Source organism: Meriones unguiculatus, chromosome 20, assembly GCF_030254825.1.
Source record: "Meriones unguiculatus strain TT.TT164.6M chromosome 20, Bangor_MerUng_6.1, whole genome shotgun sequence".
Lineage (NCBI taxonomy): Eukaryota > Metazoa > Chordata > Mammalia > Rodentia > Muridae > Meriones > Meriones unguiculatus.
Window position 1 is genome coordinate 46,816,144 of NC_083367.1, and position 19,254 is coordinate 46,835,397.

Here is a 19,254-nt window from a genome sequence, read left to right on the forward strand (position 1 = left end):
AGCAAGTTCCCCACAGCCAAAGCTACACAGAGAAACCCTGTCTCTAAACAAACAAAACAAACACCACCAACAACAAAAACTATAAAACAATCAAGCAAAATGAAGAGAAAAAAAAAATCAATTACCTGTTTATATTAGTTGAAAAGGCTCAGTTACCGATGGTCCATTTCCAAATCAAATTTAAACAGCTTGGGAGTATGTCTCGCACTTGCGACCAAAACCTTAGATGATTCTAAACTTCGCAGTGCACCTCGAGCGGAACAGGGAAAGCTATCTTTTGCTGGACCACTCCGTGGGGGTGAGCTTCCGCACTCCGCTCTCGCCTCACCATGGAGGGTGTTCTCAGAGACTCAGAACTATGTCACTTAGCTAGTCCAATGCAAAGACATAAAGAAGGCATGGCCAAAGTGGGAGTACTACGGCAATATTTATATAAAAATTTATTCCCATCTAAAAACCCCACAGAACTGTCAAGGACTCTAAGAAGCTATATAGAGAGATGGCTCAATTGGTAAAGAGCCCATCGTTCCTTCTTACCAAGTAATCAACACAAAGAAAAAGCATGCCAAGTGTGGCATTGCAGGCCTGTAATCCCAGCCCTTGGAAGCTGAGGCACGATGATGGCACTCAGGTTGGGACAGGAAATGGCCCTTGAGGACTCACTATTGGGGTATGCTGCCAGCTGCGGGGCCTCTGATGAGCACATGGACTTCATGGATGGATTAATGCATCAGTGGATTCAAAATAGGACAGGGAGTGAGAGCTGTGTTAGGATGTGGGCTTGGCTGGCCCCACCAAGTGGCTCCCACCACCACGCTTTTCTGTTTTATTCTATGGCTAAAAGCAGAAGACTCAAGAACAATGGATAGAAGCCTTCAAAACCACGGCACAAAAATAGGTCTCTCCTCCTTTCAATCATTTCTTCTGGGTATTTGGTCACAGCAAGGTGACGTCCGAGCAGCTCAGTGACTGTGCTGATGGGGTGACTGTGCTGAGAGGTGGCCTGGCCGACTGATCCATTCCTGAAGTCAGAGTTGCCGGGACAGAATCACTCTCGAGATGTCTGTGGGGCTGGGAGCCTGGTGCTGGTGTGCTAGGATCTCTTTGGATCAGGCAACAAAGAGAGAGCTCAAGGTTGAACCTGGTTAGTCTGTAACCCTTCCCCCTGCCCACAGTGGACCCCTCCTCCAGCTAGACTGTAGAAAGTGGTACAGTGTACAGTCAGCATAGCACTTCCTGAAGCCTCGTCAGCCTCCCAGCAGCCAACACTGGGACCAGACACATGAGCTCCCAGGGACATTTTACACTCAGCCTACTCCATCCATAGGTAATGCTTACAAAATAGTAATGGCTAGCTTCTGGAAGAAGCTACTCTGTGACAAAAAAATGAAAGGAGCCGAAACAGTCAGTCAGTGATGAGGAATTTTATTAACTACAGTTAGGCCCATTTACCAGCAGTTTGGGCTTCTGTTGCTGACTTGTTCATTTTCGCATCTCACAAAGTTGACAGGGCTGCTAGCTCCCCGCTCCCAAAAGGTGCCAGCAAGACTCTAATAACTGAGCCCAGCTCTTACAGCAGCACTCATCTTCCCCAAGCTATAATGTCTTCACAAAGAGGGGAAGGGGTCAGGAGTCACCTGCCTCGGTGGCCAGCAATTCCCTTTCCTTCTTCTCTCGAGAGCTGGTTATATTCCCTAAAGACAAGATGACGGGGAGGAAGCTTTGTTAAAGTAATTACTTGGAAAGAAGGCAGTAGGTCACTGCAAGAAGGCCTTGAGAGTTTAAATACTCACATCCTTTTGAGTTCACTCTCTCTGTTTCCTACTTGTGTTTCAAGATGTGAGCTCTTAGATGCTGCTCCAGCCAGCCACTGTCCTTCCCATGGACTCTAACCCTCTGGAACTATAAGCCCAAATAAATTCCTTCTCTCTAAGTTGTCTTGGCTATGGTGTTCTATCACAGCAATGGGAAAGTGGTATAGTATACAGTCAGCGTAGCAGATACTAGCAGAATTCATACTATACCTGGCAACTGGCAGTGCACAAAACGGTCCACACCTTCTCCAGCCTCACTAACGCCCACAATTCTGCAACTCCTTATCCACTGTGATGATTATGGTGCATGCATTATAAATTACGTCAATAGCAGTCGCTTCATATTATTTTTAGGTATGAGTAGAACATAAAGTAATATATAATTAAATTAATGAAATAGTTAAGCCATAACTAGTTTCTGTTTTCAGAAATATTCTCTTAATAAAATATCATGATTATAATAATGTAAAATTACATTTCAAAACATCTAAGATTCCCCTACTGTTTTTTAAGATTGATTTTTACTTTATGTATATGGATGTTCTACAGGAACAGCAATGACTTTATCGCAGTTCTGAGGTGAAACCACTTAAAGGGATAGTAACACTAACTTTCACTAAAACTCTTTATTCAGAAATACAGCCATACCCCTGCAGCTCTAATGAAGGACCAGGATTTGCTAGGCTTTTGACTGGTTAGTTTGGGGGTTTGTTAAGATTTAGTTTTTATCATTTTTATTGATATATGTGTGTGCTGGAGACACAGAATGCTACACTTGTAAAAATGCTCACAGAGGTCAGAAGAGGGCATTGAACCATTTAGAGCTGGAGTTACAGGCTGCTGTGAGCCACCCAATATGGAGGCTGGGAACCAAACTAGGGTTCTCTGGAAGGAGAGCAAATGCTCTTCAACACTGAGGCATTTCTCCAGACTCTCATAAGTGCTTTAAACAAACCTTTATGAATATATGTTATACCGTGTCTTTCCCTTAAAGACCTTGTAACAAAAGAATAGTTAGGTTATGTGAAGTAGGAGACTGTGGTCAATCTCCATGACAAAAGAGCTCAGCCTCAGAACAGACTAGTCAAGAGGTTTGGGGGGTTGGAGAGGTGGCTCAGCATCTATGCAAAAACATGAGTGTAGTGGCATACATCTGTAATCCCAAAGAAGACATGATGGTCCTTGGGGCTAACTGTAGTTAATAAAATTCCCCATCACTGACTGTCTGTTTCAGCTCCTTTCATTTTTGTGTTTATAGAAGAAGAAGAAGAAAGAAGAAGAAAAAGAAAGAGGAGGAGGAGGAGGAGGAGGAGGAGGAGGAGTGAGACCAAAGAGGCGTGTGACATGGACTTCTGGCCCTTGTGTGCACCTGTACAAACACATGTATATACACACATATACACACCTAACCATATACCCCCCAAATGAGCTTCTGAGTTTTCTCTTGGAGCTACAAAAATATTTGTGTCACACATCAATGAAGCAAACATCCCATTCAGTTTTATGCAGTTCCATTTCAATCATAAAGAGGCATAGCCTGAAGGACGGGGGGTAGCCTTAAAATGACCGGAGACAAGGGGACTGGATCCAACACTGTGAATGGCGCTCCCCTTCCTCTCCCGAGGAAGCAGGAATGAGGGGTGTCACTTAGTGGTAGAGTGGGAGAGCATGCACAAGTCCCTGGTTTGATCCCCAGCTCTGCAAGAATTTAACTGACTTGCTTCAGTTCCCTGGAGACAGCTGGACTCTGGGTAATGGCTCATGGCACGACACCACTATATACTAGGCCTTTGTGTAGATAAGATTCAAGAAAAGAAAGTCTGTCCACAACTAATCAAAAGTTGACACAGAAAGAGCATTAGGGTCGCTTCGGATTTGAGGCAAAGTCACTCTTTTCCAAAGCTGCCTGCCTCCCCTGAGGGTTGAGGCAGCCAGAGCGCAGCACAGCCTCCTTTTCATCTGCTCGGCAATGCCCTGAAACCCAGCCATCTAGTCACCTTTGTTCCTCTCAGGAACTGTGCTGAGGAGCAGCCTTCTATTTTCTGTTGAGCAGTACCCTGTGTCTTTAAGTCAGAAAAGCCCTGGAATCAACCACTGTTTAGCTGCCAGGAAATCTGGCACCAACTCCCACCGGAGTCCTGAGTACAGTACCTGGATTAAAAGCCTGATTGCTTTGGAAGTATGAGAATTGCCATTTATCTTTCCCACATTAAATCAGTAAACATAAAAGAAAATAATCAGTTATTCCAATTTTGAAAAAAAAAATTTACAGCTGAAATCAGGCATTCAACGTAAAACTTAGCCTTAAAGAAACAGAACATGTCGAAAAAGAGCTTATTATTGCTGGACCATTTGAAATTCTCAACAAAAATTCCCAAACACTTGGAGGTTGCTGGAAGAGGGTCACGCATGAATTTAAATGGAAATTAATTTTTTCAAGAACCTCCCACTTCATTAGGCCTGACTCAAGGGGACAGAATGCTAACCACACTTTGCTCCTTTGTCCCCTTTCAAAAATCAACAGCTTGTTAAGGTATCAACAAGTAGAATGGGACTAGCTTTCTCAGTCCCTCTCTCTCTGTGTTCTCTATGCCAGAGAGCCAAAGTCGATTTGACAGAGAAATTTCTCCTTCCTCTTGGGGTTTTTTGCCAAACTTTCCTGGCAGAGAGTCCTCGCACTCTCCTGATTCCCCCTGCATTCATGCTGTATGGCTCTTTGTCCTCACACCAAACATAATCTGGGGCTGGAGGCAGGTCTAAAATTAAGTTGGTTTATACTCGCCTTAATATAAAACAGACTTGGTTGCATTTCAAATCCTGTAGGTGTGTTTTACATAACGGAATCAGTTGTTCAAATGGATTTTTATCCGACTATTTATCTTCTCAATCATGCAAAGGCTTAATTGACTGCTTAAAGATCCATTTCAATCTCCACTTTCCCACCCTTCTCAATCACCTGGTGAATAATTTACCTGGTTCCATTAATCTTGACCTGTACATAATGCAGAGAGTAGGATCTCCTCTCATATTACAGAGCTTCACTCCTCTCAGCTCCACATAAAATGTCTACTGACTTTCTGCGTTGCATTTCCTTAAAAAAAGTCAGTACCTGAACATTCAGAATAGCAGTTTGATACATTTTTTTTTTAAAAATCCTTTTTGTATAATTTCAGAAAGGCGGTACGAACAAAAGATTTTGGAACAATGAAGATAAAAGAGCAGTTGAATAATGAGGGAAAATGCAGGGGAGTTTTAAGAGCATTTTTAAAAGGTCCATGGTAAGTAACTGAGGACCCAGGACTCCTGCCAGATCAGTTTTTCTTACACTGCAGACTGACTTTCAGTTCAAAGTGTGATCTATTTGAAGATGAAATAACAAGCAGATAAGAATGCTAAGCAAACCTGAGCTGGGCATGGTAGCTCACGCCTATGATCCCAAGATACAAGAGGCTGAAGCAGGCAGATATCGTGAGTTCAAAGGCAGCCTAGGCTATAGAGTGAGCCCCAGGCTGAGCAATACCCTGTCTTAAAAGCAGGGATGGGGGAGACAGCGCTAAGAAAATGGAAAAACTGCAGGCACATGAGCTGCTCACATGCGTATGCCAACACAATAGTGCCTACAACTGGGTACTTCTGCCAGTGTGGTGAAGCTGGGGATGATGGGCCAGCCGTACTCTGTGACAGCAAGCCCAAGTGTCCTGGGGTGTGGAATGCCACTGTCACATGCAGTTCAGTAGAGAAAGGAAAGAACTGTGCTGAGCACATTGGTATGGCTGCTCTGAAAGTCTGTCTGAGAGGGACAGCTTTACTGAGGCATTTTTTAGGTGGTATTTCAAACAGTTCTGCACATTTGGTTATTAATTCCTCATTCAGTAGCCCTTGAGTTAATGTGTGATTAATTACTACTTAAGTGTACATCCAAATTACGTCAAACAGAATACTTCTGTGGTTTTTAACAGCTAAAAACTTGAAAAACACTTTGTGTGATTACATCCTTCAGGATATAAAGCAGGAAGCTGCTATTTGTAATATACAGCTATACAATCGAAACGTAGACTGTATGCTTTATATACACTTACAAAGTATAGCAGGAAATCAGGAGTGAAAGACGTGGTGTTACTATCAAATAGAATGTACCATAAGATAATAAAATGAGCAATTCTAATCGGAAAGTCTAGATTTCAGCTTAGGGGTGTTCAATTATAAACTTTACACAAGCATTCCAAAACCACAACAAAACACAGACTCCAGAATCTGAAATACATCTAAGCATCTTTGGTTAAGGGGCATTCAGCCTGTACGGTGAACATACGCAATCTCACAAATGAGCTAGCCTAGCTGAAATGGATGATCTCCTAGAAAGACACAATACTGAAACTGCCTCAAGAAAAGGGGATGGGGAAGACAAGGAGGTCCCCACGCTTGCTCTGAGACCAGCATTACATGCTGTTAAAACCAGACTAAAATATCATTACCGTTTGGAGCTGAAGCATCCTCCCAAAACACCCTCTGTTAAACTTACGTTAAGGGCGTGGTCCCCAGCTTGCAGCACTATTAGGAGGTGAAGGGCCTTAGGGGCGGGCCCTAATAGAAAGCAGTTAGGTAAGAGGGAGTACCTTTGAATAAGACATGGAGACACTGACACCCTTGCGTCCTCCTTCCTGTACTCTTCCTTTCTACTGTCCAGCTGCCTTTCTCCACAGCACTCCCAGCCACACTGTCCAGCCTTGCTGGATGCTGGTCCAAGGGAGTGAGTGTCACTACCACAAAGATGGAAACCTATGCAACAATGGGCCGAAATAGGAATCTCCTCCTGCTAAGGAGCTTAACTCAGATGCTCTGCTCAGGGATGGAAAGCTGGTGGGTATGACAATATTTATTCCAGAAATGCAAGGCTAATCTAAAATCTAAAAATCAATTAGTAACATAAAGTGTGTTAATATAACAATGGACCCAAATCACACAATTATCTTAGTAAAAACAGAAAATGCATTTCACAGAATCTAACATGACAAAAATGTTCAACAAACCAAAAAAAAAAGAATATTATTAACTGGTAACAGACATCTATGAAAACCCAGAGACAATGGCATAATTAATGGTAAAACTGAAGTTGTCCCTATAAGGCCGGAACAAGATAGGGCTTGCTCTCTCTCCTCTCCCTTCAGTGCTGTATGAGAGCTCAGATCCGTGAAGGAACGTTAGATGAGAGGAATAAATAAAAGATGTCCAGCTTGCAGAGGACAAAGCAAACTGTTTCTGTGGACAACATCACCTTGCATTTAGAAAATTCTAGGACCTCCAGGCGCTAGACCAGGTCAGCAAGGTCACTATGCAAAAATCTGTTGCATTTTATGGTAGTAATAAAGACACTGAAAATGAAATTGGGGGAGAAATTCAGTGACAGAGCACAAAAAGAATAAATTACTAACAAATGAATTTAACAGAAGAACTGTAAAGCATATTGTATATTGGAAACTACAAAACACTGTTGAAAGAAATTGAAAACCAAAATAAATAGGCTTGTCTAACTGGCAAGAAAAGGTGAGATCCAAACTACAACTACCAACTTCTGGGACACAAACACCAGTAAGGTGATTGTGGGGTGTGGTGACATGGTCCCAAGATGTCCCAGACCCCTTCCAAACCAGGAAGCGGCAACCTTCCAGGTAGGAACTAGAACCTTACCAAAAAGTGGCTAGAGAGATGGTTCAGCTTTAAGAGAACATACTTCTCTTTCAGAGAACCTGAGTTGGATTGCCAGCTGGGGCAGCATACCACTGCCTGTAACTCTACAATGTCTCTGACATCCACAGGCACCACACCCATGAGAAAACACACACACACACACACACACACACACACACCTCATAATCAAAATTCAGATGGCTTAGAGGTTAAGAGCACTGGCTGCTCTTCAAGAGGACCCAGGTTCAATAACCAGGGCATCTGATACCCTCTTCTAGCCTCAAAGAAAAGCAGGCATGCACATGAGACTCAGACACACATGGAGGCAAAACACCCAAACACTTATAAAATTAATTAATTAAATTAAAAAATTTAATTCTAAAAAAAGTTACATCTTGGTTTTAGGTGTGGGAAGGTGTGGGGATGAAGCGGAGAAACATTTTTAACTTACTGATGTGGTCCTCAGTTGAAGGATGAGAGCTGTTTATACAGAACATGACAGGCAAGAAGCAGCGTGTTTTTAACCGAGGGGAAGTGGGCGCGTGGGCATGGGCTTCATTCTTAGTTTCCAGATCTTTTCCCTTAAACAGAGCTCTAGCCTTCGAGTACTGGCATGGGGAGGGGCGCTGTCTGTGCCAACTAATTGTTACCAAAGATATAGTCACCAAAATGACTCTCTTCTCGGAAGAGAAGTTTCTGGAGAGGAAAACTAAGAATGGCCATGAGAAGAAGCTTTCACTGAAAAAGCACTGAAGAAGAAACTTATTTTTGAAATCTGTTCAAAGGATGGATGTGTGTGTGATATGCCAAGTGAAAATTTGTGAATATAGATTATCTTAAAGTATTTAAGTCATATCTTCTTCATATGACCTTCTTCATATGACCTTCGTCAGTTTTTTCAGGACAGCCCATGATCCCCATGTGTATGCAGTTAAGATGGCCGAGCAACACTAGGCCGCTAACAGCGGCTTTGTCTGGGTGCTGACATAGTGTTGATGTCACCATGGTGATGACTATGATAGTTGGAAGCCAACTGGAATGGAAGTTCACAGCTCTGGGAAGTGGCCTGTCGAGACAGTCAGTCCTCTGCAAGTCATCTGCCTCCTATACACTGACAGAGACGATGTGCTGAGAATGCGATGTGACCCTTGGGACATGCTGACATGCTTCCTGTTCAAATGAGCTCAGAGCTCCCCTCACGTCATGGGACTCTAGGCCTGTTCTGGAAACATCTGGGCCTCAGGGAAACTCCCTCCCACCCCAGAAGACCCAGTCACAAAGAAGGAATAGCATATCTGAATACTCAGGCGGTTCTCTGTACCAGATTAACAAAATTCTACGTTTCTGACCTAGGTCCTGTGGGGCCAGGGAGCAGAGTGATGGGGAGCCGGGCTGGAGCCAAGAATGAGGTCGAGGTGTGTCCAAACCCCAATAATCTCGTCTTGAGACCAGCAGGAGTAGGGCCGTTCCCTCCCTGCCCAGGGCCTGCCTGTTCCAGCACATATAGCCTTACAGCCCCAACCTCTGCTATCCTTGAGGTGGTCACGTAGCCTTGTGGCCAGGTTAAACTTCTCTCCTTATAAAGTCATGTCCAGTAGCACCCGGAATTTCTTTTCATGCAAATAAGCACTCTCAACACCCCGACCCAGGCCAATGGTGTACCCTCACCTGGAGAGCCTCTATCCACTCCCCCTCAATTAATGGAGCTGTCTCACTGAGGCTGTCTCCCGAGAACATTCAGTGCTAACCGGGATCCGCACTGCACCCACCTAACCTGGCTTAGCTTCCCTCCTTCCAGTTCAGCGCGATGTGTGAGGAGCCTGGATACCCCAGGGGAGAAGCAGCCATGGGGCAGCATCTGGTCCCAATGTGGGACAATTCTTTGAACCAAAACTGTGTGATTCATCCCCAGGGGAGTAGAATATGATCCCCATGGCTCCCCTCTTCCTTCCATCAGTAAATATTGAGGGGCCCTGGTGATGGGCTTCTTTGCAAAGAGCTGGGGGCATGGGGTAACCATCGAAACAGAGGTAGGGCAAAAGCCCATCTTTACTTAGGGTAATGGTTATTAATTTGTCCCGGGAATCCTATTAGGCTCAGTAAAGTGAGAATGGTTTCTGAATAGCCACCGATCAGAGAGAAAAAGAGGTGCCAGGGTCCCAGGTTCTTTTCCTAAGGTTGCAAAGCTCTGTCCCTGTCTTTTCTGACCACAGCAGCGTGTGCATCCACCTCAGCACTCCAGGTGGACCACCCAATCAGTGCTCCCATGCGTGTAGGGGAGGAGTTAAAAATAAGGTGCTGTACAGGCATGGCTGGCTCCTAACTCACGAGTGCCATGTCTTTCAGGGCTGCATTAATGGCACCTAAAGCCCCCACTGCCTCAGAAGAGCGCTCTCGGGGAGGAGGGTTTTCTTCCCCTTTTAGGAGCTCAAAGAGAGGCTGTAGGGTGAGAGTTGGGAGGGACAGCCACAGTCGAGGCCAATGAAGGTTTCCCAAAAAGCTTTGTGGAGAGACAAGAGTTAAGGTTTGAGGAAAGGGAAGGGTGGGTTTAAGAGGGAGTACTGAAGGGAGCTGGAGAGACGGCTCAGCAGCTAAGAGCACTGGCTGTTCTTCTAGAGGATCTGAGTTCAATTCCTAGTACCCCATGGCAGCTCACAACTGTCTGTAACTATGGTTCCAGGGGATCCGACCCCCTCTTACCAATGCACGTAAAAAAAAAAAAAAAAAAAAAAAAAGGTGGGAGTACTGAGGTGAGAGGTTTTCTTTCCCAAGAATGTGATGGTTGGAATAAGCTGTATTTTGTGAGGAGCTGTTTGAAGTTCTAGGGAGGATAGGGAAGGTATTAATTGGTCTTTAAGTTGGGAAGGGGAGGGGGAAGAGTCTCACCACACCAAGATATCACCCACATAATGATAAATATTGACACCTTCCTCTAAGTTTTAATGCGGTGGCAACGGCCTCCTGGCAGGTAGTGGGACTGTTGGCCATTCCCTGAGGAAGAACTGTCCATTCATATCTCAGGCTGGCCAGAGTTGTTAGTGGGGGAATACTCAAAACACATTCACAATCATGAGGATGGAGAGGGATAGAAAAGAAAAGCAGTCTTTAATGTCTATTGCTAATAGACGGGTGTTGGTGAGAATGGCAGAGACAAGGGGTAGTTCCCTTTGTGGGGAACCCCCAAATCCACATGATTTTATTAATTGGTCTTAAATCTTGCAGCAGTCTCCATCCTCCTGAGCTCTTGCTTGTAGCAAACACAGGGGTGTTCCATGGACTGCGGGGAGGGAGAATGAGATGGAGCAGAAGGAGCTCTTTTACCAGTTATGTAAGGGCTTCAAGTTTCCTCCTTGATAAAGGCCACTGTTCAGATGGGCTGTCAGAAAGCCAGTGGGAGCGGACAGTGTTAGATTTAACAGTAGCCTTAGAATTGGGGGTAACATGGAGGAGGGTCTTCAAGGTTTTATGAGTATAATTATCATTACGGGTATAATCACGACATAATCATACTGTGATCTTCTTTTGTCTGACTGGGGAGGGTGGCTCCAGAGGCTCTCGAATGTCTCGTCCTAGAAGACTGGTGGTGTTGTCACAAGGGGGCGTATAATGCCCATGAACTGTCAGCGACCTCCCATTTGTAGGCTGGTTTGGTGGTAAAGGCATGGAAGCAGCCTTCTAAATGCCTAGAAGCTGGGGGCCAAGAATGAGTTCCCAGTTTTGTGGGACCCCCGGCTGCCTTAAAATTGTTTTAGGTGCTCCAGTATCAATGAAGCATTTTGAATTTTGCTTTGTTTTTTTGGTGAGTTTTATTATTTGGGATTTTTAAAGGGCCAATAGTTTCCTAACCTGGGGTTTCTTTTGATGTGTTGATGTGTTTCCCATAATAGAAAAGGGGAGGAAATGCCAACTCTAGAGAAGAACATTCCCAGGGGAGGGAGGTAGAGGAACTGCAGGGGATTCCTCAAAGTCCACCAAACTTTAGCCTGACAGCACACCCTAAAAGGCTTTTAACTGGTCATTGTTAACTTTTCCTTTTTTAAAGAGACAAAAAGATAGGTTGTTTGTTTTTTAGACACCCAAATGGATTGTTAGGGTCCAGGCAGAGGTTTTCAGGGCCTCCTACCAACACCAAGGAAACACCTTCTCAGAAGGTATCAGCTGTCCCTTCAACTAGCCTGAACCCAATGTGATGGCATTGACAGAAAACAAAGAAGAGAAAGACTGCCAGCCCTCAGCGTGGGGAGGGTTGGCCTCTGGGCTAATGCCAGGGGCCAGGGGCCCTCACCCATCTCTCACTTGTACCAGAGATCCTGTTACATCCACATTGGGTGCCACTTGCCTCCCCAGTGTTCCCTTCGCCCCTCAGGGAATCCTGGCTTGTGCAGTGATTTGGACTGGAAGGAGGGAAGCTTAGCTGAGGCAGGTGGATGAAATGCAGGCTCTCAGTCGATGGTGAGAGGGCAAGAAACAACCTTCTTGGGAGACAGCTTCAGAGAGCAGCTTGTTTAACTGGGGGACCAAAGGCTATTGAAAACCTTTGGGGAATGGGTAGAGGCTTTCAGGGTGAGGGTACATCATCAGCTGGGGCCAGGGTGCGGGGAATGCAATGAAGAGGAACTCCAGGTGCTTCTAGACATGACCTCATAAGGAGAAAGGAAGTTTAACCTGTACTCTGGCGGCCAGGCTATGGTGGCAGAGGTTGGGGTGTAAATGTGTATGTGTTGGGACTTGCAGGCCCGGGGGGGGGGGAGGGGGACGACAGTATTACTCCTGCTGGTCTCAAAAGGAGATTTTCAGAGTCTGGACATGTTTCAACCTCCTAGCTGTTCCAGGCCATCTCCCCTGGTCACATGGCTCCTGGGCACCACGAGGTCTTTTGTTCCTTGTGCCAGAGACGAACTCAGAGGCAGAGCACATAAGAATCCCAGGCCTGCCACATGTCCCTCTTCATTTTAAAATCTTCCTACGAGCAGTTAGGGAGCTGGCTCAGTGGGTAAGGTGTTTGCTGGGTAAGCCTAGGACCTGAGTTCAGGTGCCTGTACCCACATAACAGCCAGGTGCACTAGTATGAGCCTGAAACTGAAGCACTGGGGAGAGGGGAGCCTGAGACAGGAGGATCCCCTGGAGCTTGCCCGCCAGCCATTCTGATGGAGATGGGGCACCCTCGGTTCAATAAGGAAAATTCTAACTCAAAAATAAGGCAGAGTGTGAGTATGGGAAGAAAGCAACTTCTGTCCTCCACACACTTACACACTAACATGCAGCCATCATTAGCACCAGAGTATATGCAAATACATTACACTCAATAGACACACATACAACTTAAAAGAAGAGGAAATCAAATCCTCGTACGAGACCGGGGCTGCTGTGCTGAGAATGGAGGTTGTATGTAAATTTTGGAAAGATATGTTGTGTGAATAGGAAATATCCCATTCCACAGACTTATCAAGAAAGACAAACAAACAAGCAACAACAAAACACTACTCAGTTCCTAAAAGCAAATGAAAAACAAACTGAAAACGTGAGACTAAGGTGACCTGAAATCCTCTCTCCAGGAAACCAGTGAATCCTCCTGATGCAGAAGGGACAGCAAGATGGCCAGGACAACATCCCGTGGGGCTCCCCCCATAGCTGAGCTTCCTGCTGAGAAGACAAGCTCATCGTATATACAGAACCATACCATCTCTCTTACCAGCCCCAGGCAAAGAACTAATCTGAAGAATGTAAATTCTTGGGAAAGCATGAGACAGGTCATACTTGACAAGCTCTGTAAGGCTGAAAATAAGTCAGTGGTCGGAGTGGCCACCAAGATACAAATGGGAAATCTGAAGTTTAATGGAGCCTGGGCTGTGGGTTGTTTTTGTTTTTGTTTTTTTAATTTAAAAAAATTGTTATATTAATTACAGTTTTTTCATTGTATCCCAGCTGTAGTCCCCTCCCTCCTCCCCTTCCAATCCTATCCTTTCTCCCACTTCACCTCCCATGCCCCTCTCCAAGTCCACTGATAGGGGAGGTCCTCCTCCCTTCCATCGACCCTAGCCTATTAGGTCTCATCAGGACTGACTGCATTGTCTTCCTCTGTGGATTGGTAAGGCTGCTCCCCGCTCAGGATTGATCAGTAGACTGATCAAAGAGCAGTCTACTGAGTTTCCCTTACTAGGAAACCCACTTGGACACTTAGCTGCCATGGACTACATCTGTGCAGGAGTTATAGGTTATCTCCATGCATGGTCCTTGATTGGAGTATCAGTGTCAGAAAAGACCCTTGGGCCCAGATTTCTTGGTTATGTTGCTCTCCTTGTGGAGCTCCAGTCCCCTACAGTTCTTTCTATCTCCTCCTTCTTTCATAAGATTCCCTGCGCTCTGCCCAAAGATTGGCTATGAGCTGGAGCCTGGGTTTTAACAGACCACTTCACTGAGAATACAGGAAGAAACTGTGCCTGTCCGAGCAGCAAACATGCAGCTATTGTAGAATGAAAAACTGGACACTGATGGGATGTTTTCATCCAGATGGACATTTGAACATTCACCCTCAAACTCTCTGTGATAGCAACTTGCTAACACTGACTTCTCTAAGTTTGTCAGAGGGGAGATTGAAAACTACTTGGGATAAGTCAAAAGCCTCCAGAACTTACTTAGAAAGGTCTCTAAAGGGAGGTAGTTCAAAGGATAAGTGCTCTTCCTGCTGGTGAATTTGGATCCCTGGAAGCTAGTGTAAAGCGGTGTATGAGGATGTGTGTCTGTGATTCTGGCATTCGTGTAGCAACAGGGGAGAGGGAGACAGGACAATCTACTGGAAGCTCTAGGCCAGCTTGCCTGGAGTACGCAGGGCAGAAACAAACAAGACCCTGACTCAAACAAAGCAGAGCACAAGGACTGATACCTAAGACTGCCCTCTGACCTCCACACGAGTCATGGCATGAGCATACCTTCACACATGAAAATACTCATTGAACACGCATACACAAAAATAACTAAGTATCATACGCTGGGATTTCTGACTCAATGGGATACAAAATTCCAACTGGATTACAAGCAAACACGCCTGTGTGATTCAGGAAGCAGACAATATTCTAAACTGTAGACGTTGCTCTATGTCAGCCTTGCAGGTTGTTTTGAGTGAAATCTTTGGTAATTTTTAGTATTATTTGCATTCTAGCTGGGGGTATTTTTCATCACCTTTGGAAACTCAAAGTAGCAAAATGCTGAGCTGATGACTGTTTCTAGTGTAGGCCCCACCACCCGGAATGCACCCATCTCACCTGAATACTTCTATTTAATTAAGAGCCATGTGTGGGATTCTTTTCTCTTTGCTTGTTTCTGTAAGGAAATCTGACGGGGGTGATGTCCCTTGGAGAGAAGCCACGAGTCTGCTTTTCAGGCAGCTGGACTCTAGTGAGACTGACAGTTGTGGTCTGGACCCGAATATTCAGAAACAGATTCCAGATTTGGCCAGAGATTAAGGAAGAGAAACAGGCTTTAACAGGACTGAAGAATATCACTGCAGAGAGTCTATCACGAGCAGGAGATAGGCTGGGCCTGGGGGCACGAGCCTGAAATCTCAGCTACTCAGAAGGCTGAGGCAGGAAGTTCACACCTTCAAGACCTGCCTGATCTCAGAGTGAATTCAAGGCCGGGCCGGGCAACTGAAAGTGTCTCAAAAGAGAGGGAGAGGGGCTGAGGGCTGGAGTGTGCTGGCAAAGGCCCTGGGCTTTGCTCCTACCACCCTTTTCAGGCAGCACACAACCACCTGCTCCAAGGAGACGCACACCTCTGGCTTACCCGGTGCCTGCACCCACAATCCCATACCCCCCGCCCCACCAGACACAAATCCACACGTAATTTAAAAGAATACAGGTAAATCTTTTACAAATAATAAAATAATGAATAAAAAGTAAAATAACAGGGCTTGGGGTATAGTTTAGTGGCATAGTGTTTGCCCAGTCTATGCGAGACTCTAGGTTCAGTCTTTAACACTTTTTAAAAAGAAAGAAAAAAATCTGATTAAAGTAGAACGATCGCTATGACCTAAGGGGATTTCCTCTTGCTCTGCCACAGAGGAATTCTACTTGAGGGCTCATGCAAGGCAATAAGGGGTGCACCCCAGCCTCCTATCCTGCTGTATTTCAGGGTTCCCTTGCACACTCTGGTTCCCTGGACTCTGAGACGTTAGCGTAAGTCTGCATCTCCCACTGCACATCTTAGGCATCTCCCACTGCACATCTTAGGCATGGAACTGAGTTTCACAGCACTAGAACTGCCTTGCTCTGTGGGAGGGCAAGATGGCTCGGAGGGTAAGTGCTTGCTCTAAAAGCGCATCTGATTCTGACCCCCATAATCCACACAGCCGAGAGAGCCAACTCCCACAAGCTGCCTCCGGCCTCCACACGTGTGCCATGGGATATATATGTAAGTGCATGAAAGTGTGCATATAAACACACACACACATATGCACACAAGAAAATAAATAAACGTAATTAAAATTTAAAAATAAAATCAAAACACCTTGGTTTTATCAGGAAGAGCACTGGGTACCCCAGGGTAAGGTCAAAGGGAGAAAAATGGCTATGCTCTCAGCAAGAGCATCTTTCTCACCTCAAGAAACCCCACTGAGGGTGTGTCAGCACCATGATAGAGACTTCATGATGCAGGTGTGTGTGTGTGTGTGTGTGTGTGTGTGTGTGTGTGTGTGCCTGTGTGTAAACCAGAAGTCAGCGTCTGGTGGTTTTGTCAATCACCTCTCTCTCTCATATTTTTGAGACTGTGTCTCTCACTGAATTTAGAACCTACAGGCTGGACTACGATGGCTGGCCAGTGAGCCTCAGGTCTTCACGGTGCTAGCACTGGGATTAACGCATGCAGCCTCAGCCAGCCTTTCGTGGCTGGCAGAGATCGAATCCCGGTCCTGCTACCTGCACAGTGGGCCATTTGTCCACTGACCCATGCCCCGGCCCATTTTCTTCACTTACAAAATTCCTCACTAAGAAATATTTTAATTCTTCCATAATAGCGTACTTTGCCTAAAAAGCAGGGAGCACTCCTTTGAAAAAAGAATAAAAGAACAAATATTTGTTGATAAGTACCACATATCTGAAACAACAAGGAATAGGCAACAAGTCAGGGAAAGGTTATTAGTTAATATCAGAAAAAGAAAAGACCCAGAAAACCTCCAAAATGAAAGAAACTGGGAAGAAAGCATCCGTGTGAAAGCAGACAACAGTGTTCAGAGAACTGTTTTAAATTCTAAAGTACTCTAAAGACTAAGTGCTTAAGGGTAGATGAAGAAGCCTTATAGTAATCACCGGCATCAGAATATAAGCCGCAACAGTCCCTTCGGTATGTTGTAAAGTATGCAATTTTAATTATGCGATTTTCCTGGCTAATTTCTGCTTCAAAAACAGTAAGTACTTCTGCTTACGAGGCGGCAAAGACAAGAAGTTTTCTCAACCTCTCATATGCACGTTGTCATCAAAATTTAAATTACCAGAAACATGCCTTTTAGTTAAATTACAATTAGGCCTGTGATGTAGCTCCTGAGAGCCCACTATGTGCCAAACACTGTTGGCAGATACTGAACAACAGTTGTATCTGTAAAGCACTTTTTCCTGCCCGGGTTCTCACAAGTGACATTTTCAAACAAACTGTATTTGTTTTCTCGGCGCTAACTGCATGCGCTGAATAATCTATTATTACAAATTGCTCCTACTCAGGAGACTCTTTTAAAAGACTTCAAGATACACTCCGTTGCATTTGCATATGGGATACATTTTACATCAGTTATGCACGGGAGTCAATCAACAACGGTAAATACAGACAGATTGTCTGACAAAATACAGCAACAATTTGGGGGGGACAGGGATGGAACACTTGTCAGAAATGTCCACAAATAATTAATTCCTTTAGCACATTAAAGATACTCTCTAAATATCACAGCCTCTTTTGAGGGACACTCATTACTTCCCGACCATCTGTCATGTCCTCCCCAAAAACCTAATTAGGGTTTCACCCAATCACACAGTAGAAACGATGCAAATAAGAATGGTTAAGGCAGTATAAAAAGTTACCATCACAATGTTTTGTTTAAAAATTATGAAATTCACATTAGTCTTTCAGGTCCTAATAAAGGATTTTTTAAAATCTTTTTCCGGTAAGTCATTAAATTATAAGCTTGGAAAATTTAACACACACACACACACACACACACACACACACATACACACACACAAAGAAAACACTTACAGGTAGTAGAGTTTTCCTGCAGGAGTGAGTTCCCTTTTCCGATAATCTATCCCAGAATCCAGCTGGACCGTATTGCAGTATTCCTGTAATGGAGACACAGAAAACATCCTTCTAAACAAGGAATAGATTTGACTTCAGGCCCACTCCATGAGATGGAACCCATATCCAATACCGCCTAAGTGACCGAGTAACAGAGACTAAAGAGCCCAGAGTCCCAGGGTGAAACCAAATATCATTGGTCTTTAAAATAATAATAATCTCCTAATGACATTCTGCTATACTCATTGATCAGTGCCTTCTTCAGCCATCATCAGGGAAGCTTCTTCCTGCAGTAGATGGGAACAAATAGACCCACAGCCAGACATGAGAGAGAGAGACCTTGGAACACACAGCTCTAAATGGGATGTCTCCATCAAACCCCTCCCCTCAGAGCTCAGGGAACCCTGTGGAAGAGGAGGCAGGAAGTGTGTAAGATGCCAGAGAACTAGGGCCCCTACATCAGCTAAGCAAAGCGCATAGAGCCTGAGAGAGCAAGCCAGGGCTACCGCACAGGGCTGCCCCAGACCCTCGGCATATATACTATGGCTTTCAGTTTAGTGTTTTTTATTCGATGGCTGAGTGTGTGAATGAGTGTGTCTCTGATTCTTGTGCCTTCTTTGGGGGTCTTTTCCTTTAGTTGGTTTGCCTTGTCCAACTTCAATGTGATAGCTTTTATCTTATTATACTTTACTTTGTTGAGTTTTGTTAAAAAAAATAAATAAAATAAAATAAAATAAAATAAAATAAAATGCTTTGGGAAAACAGCTCTGACAACCAAAAAACAAACAAGCAAACAAGCAAACCTAAGGAATGTGTGTGTAGTTTCCTGAGATGCTTCCATGAAGCGATATAATGAGCTGAGAAAATAATTTAGCTCATGTAAGATTCATAACACAGAAGTTACAATATAAAATATATACAAAGACAATAAAATAATAATTTAAAAGTAAGTTTTGCACCATGTTTTCCTGAAACTTTGCTGCCAAATCTGTGTTGTCAGCAAACCTGTTCTGGCTGTACTGTTAGAACAGCAGTTTCCATTTCTCTGGAATAAGATGGCAGAGGCTCCAGAAAGACTTCAGCACGAGGGTGGAAGAAAGGCAATCTGAGAGCAGGGTCAGACGTCTGTCCCGGCCAAAAAATCACACCGATGACCACACCGAAGTGATACTCTCTGCAGAGCCACCGTCATTTCTAAATATTTGCCACCTCCCTTGTCCCTTAGACCTCCTTTTAGCCACTGTGTCTTCAGCATCCTTTCCTATACTACGTGGCTCCTTTCAACCTGAATAATCTTTTTTCCATCCTCCTGGCTACACACACACACACACACACACACACACACACACACTCCAAATATCTTACTGCAAAACTCATGAAATTTGCAACATCTACTTAAATTAATTGGGGATGGAAGGAACACGAGCACATACACACATACATAGATACATATGCACAAATGTGTTTGTACAGT

The 19,254-nt window shown here is 44.6% G+C and overlaps 1 protein-coding gene and 1 long non-coding RNA gene across 4 annotated transcripts in view; both read right to left on the bottom strand.

Annotated features, from left to right (window-relative positions):
- The window catches only part of Afg1l (AFG1 like ATPase), a 150,782-nt gene that overhangs the window by 37,962 nt on the left and 93,566 nt on the right, over positions 1-19,254 (bottom strand). For all 3 annotated transcript variants that reach the window (XM_060373466.1, XM_060373468.1, XM_060373467.1), the window contains one exon: positions 17,742-17,824. In XM_060373466.1, the coding sequence (XP_060229449.1) occupies positions 17,742-17,824 (83 nt within the window). The remainder of the gene's footprint in view (positions 1-17,741; positions 17,825-19,254) is intronic.
- Positions 1,409-7,082, bottom strand: LOC132649533 (uncharacterized). Its single transcript, XR_009588020.1, has 2 exons — positions 2,025-7,082; positions 1,409-1,694 (listed from the first exon to the last, which is right to left on the bottom strand). It is a non-coding gene; the product is annotated as an uncharacterized LOC132649533 (long non-coding RNA).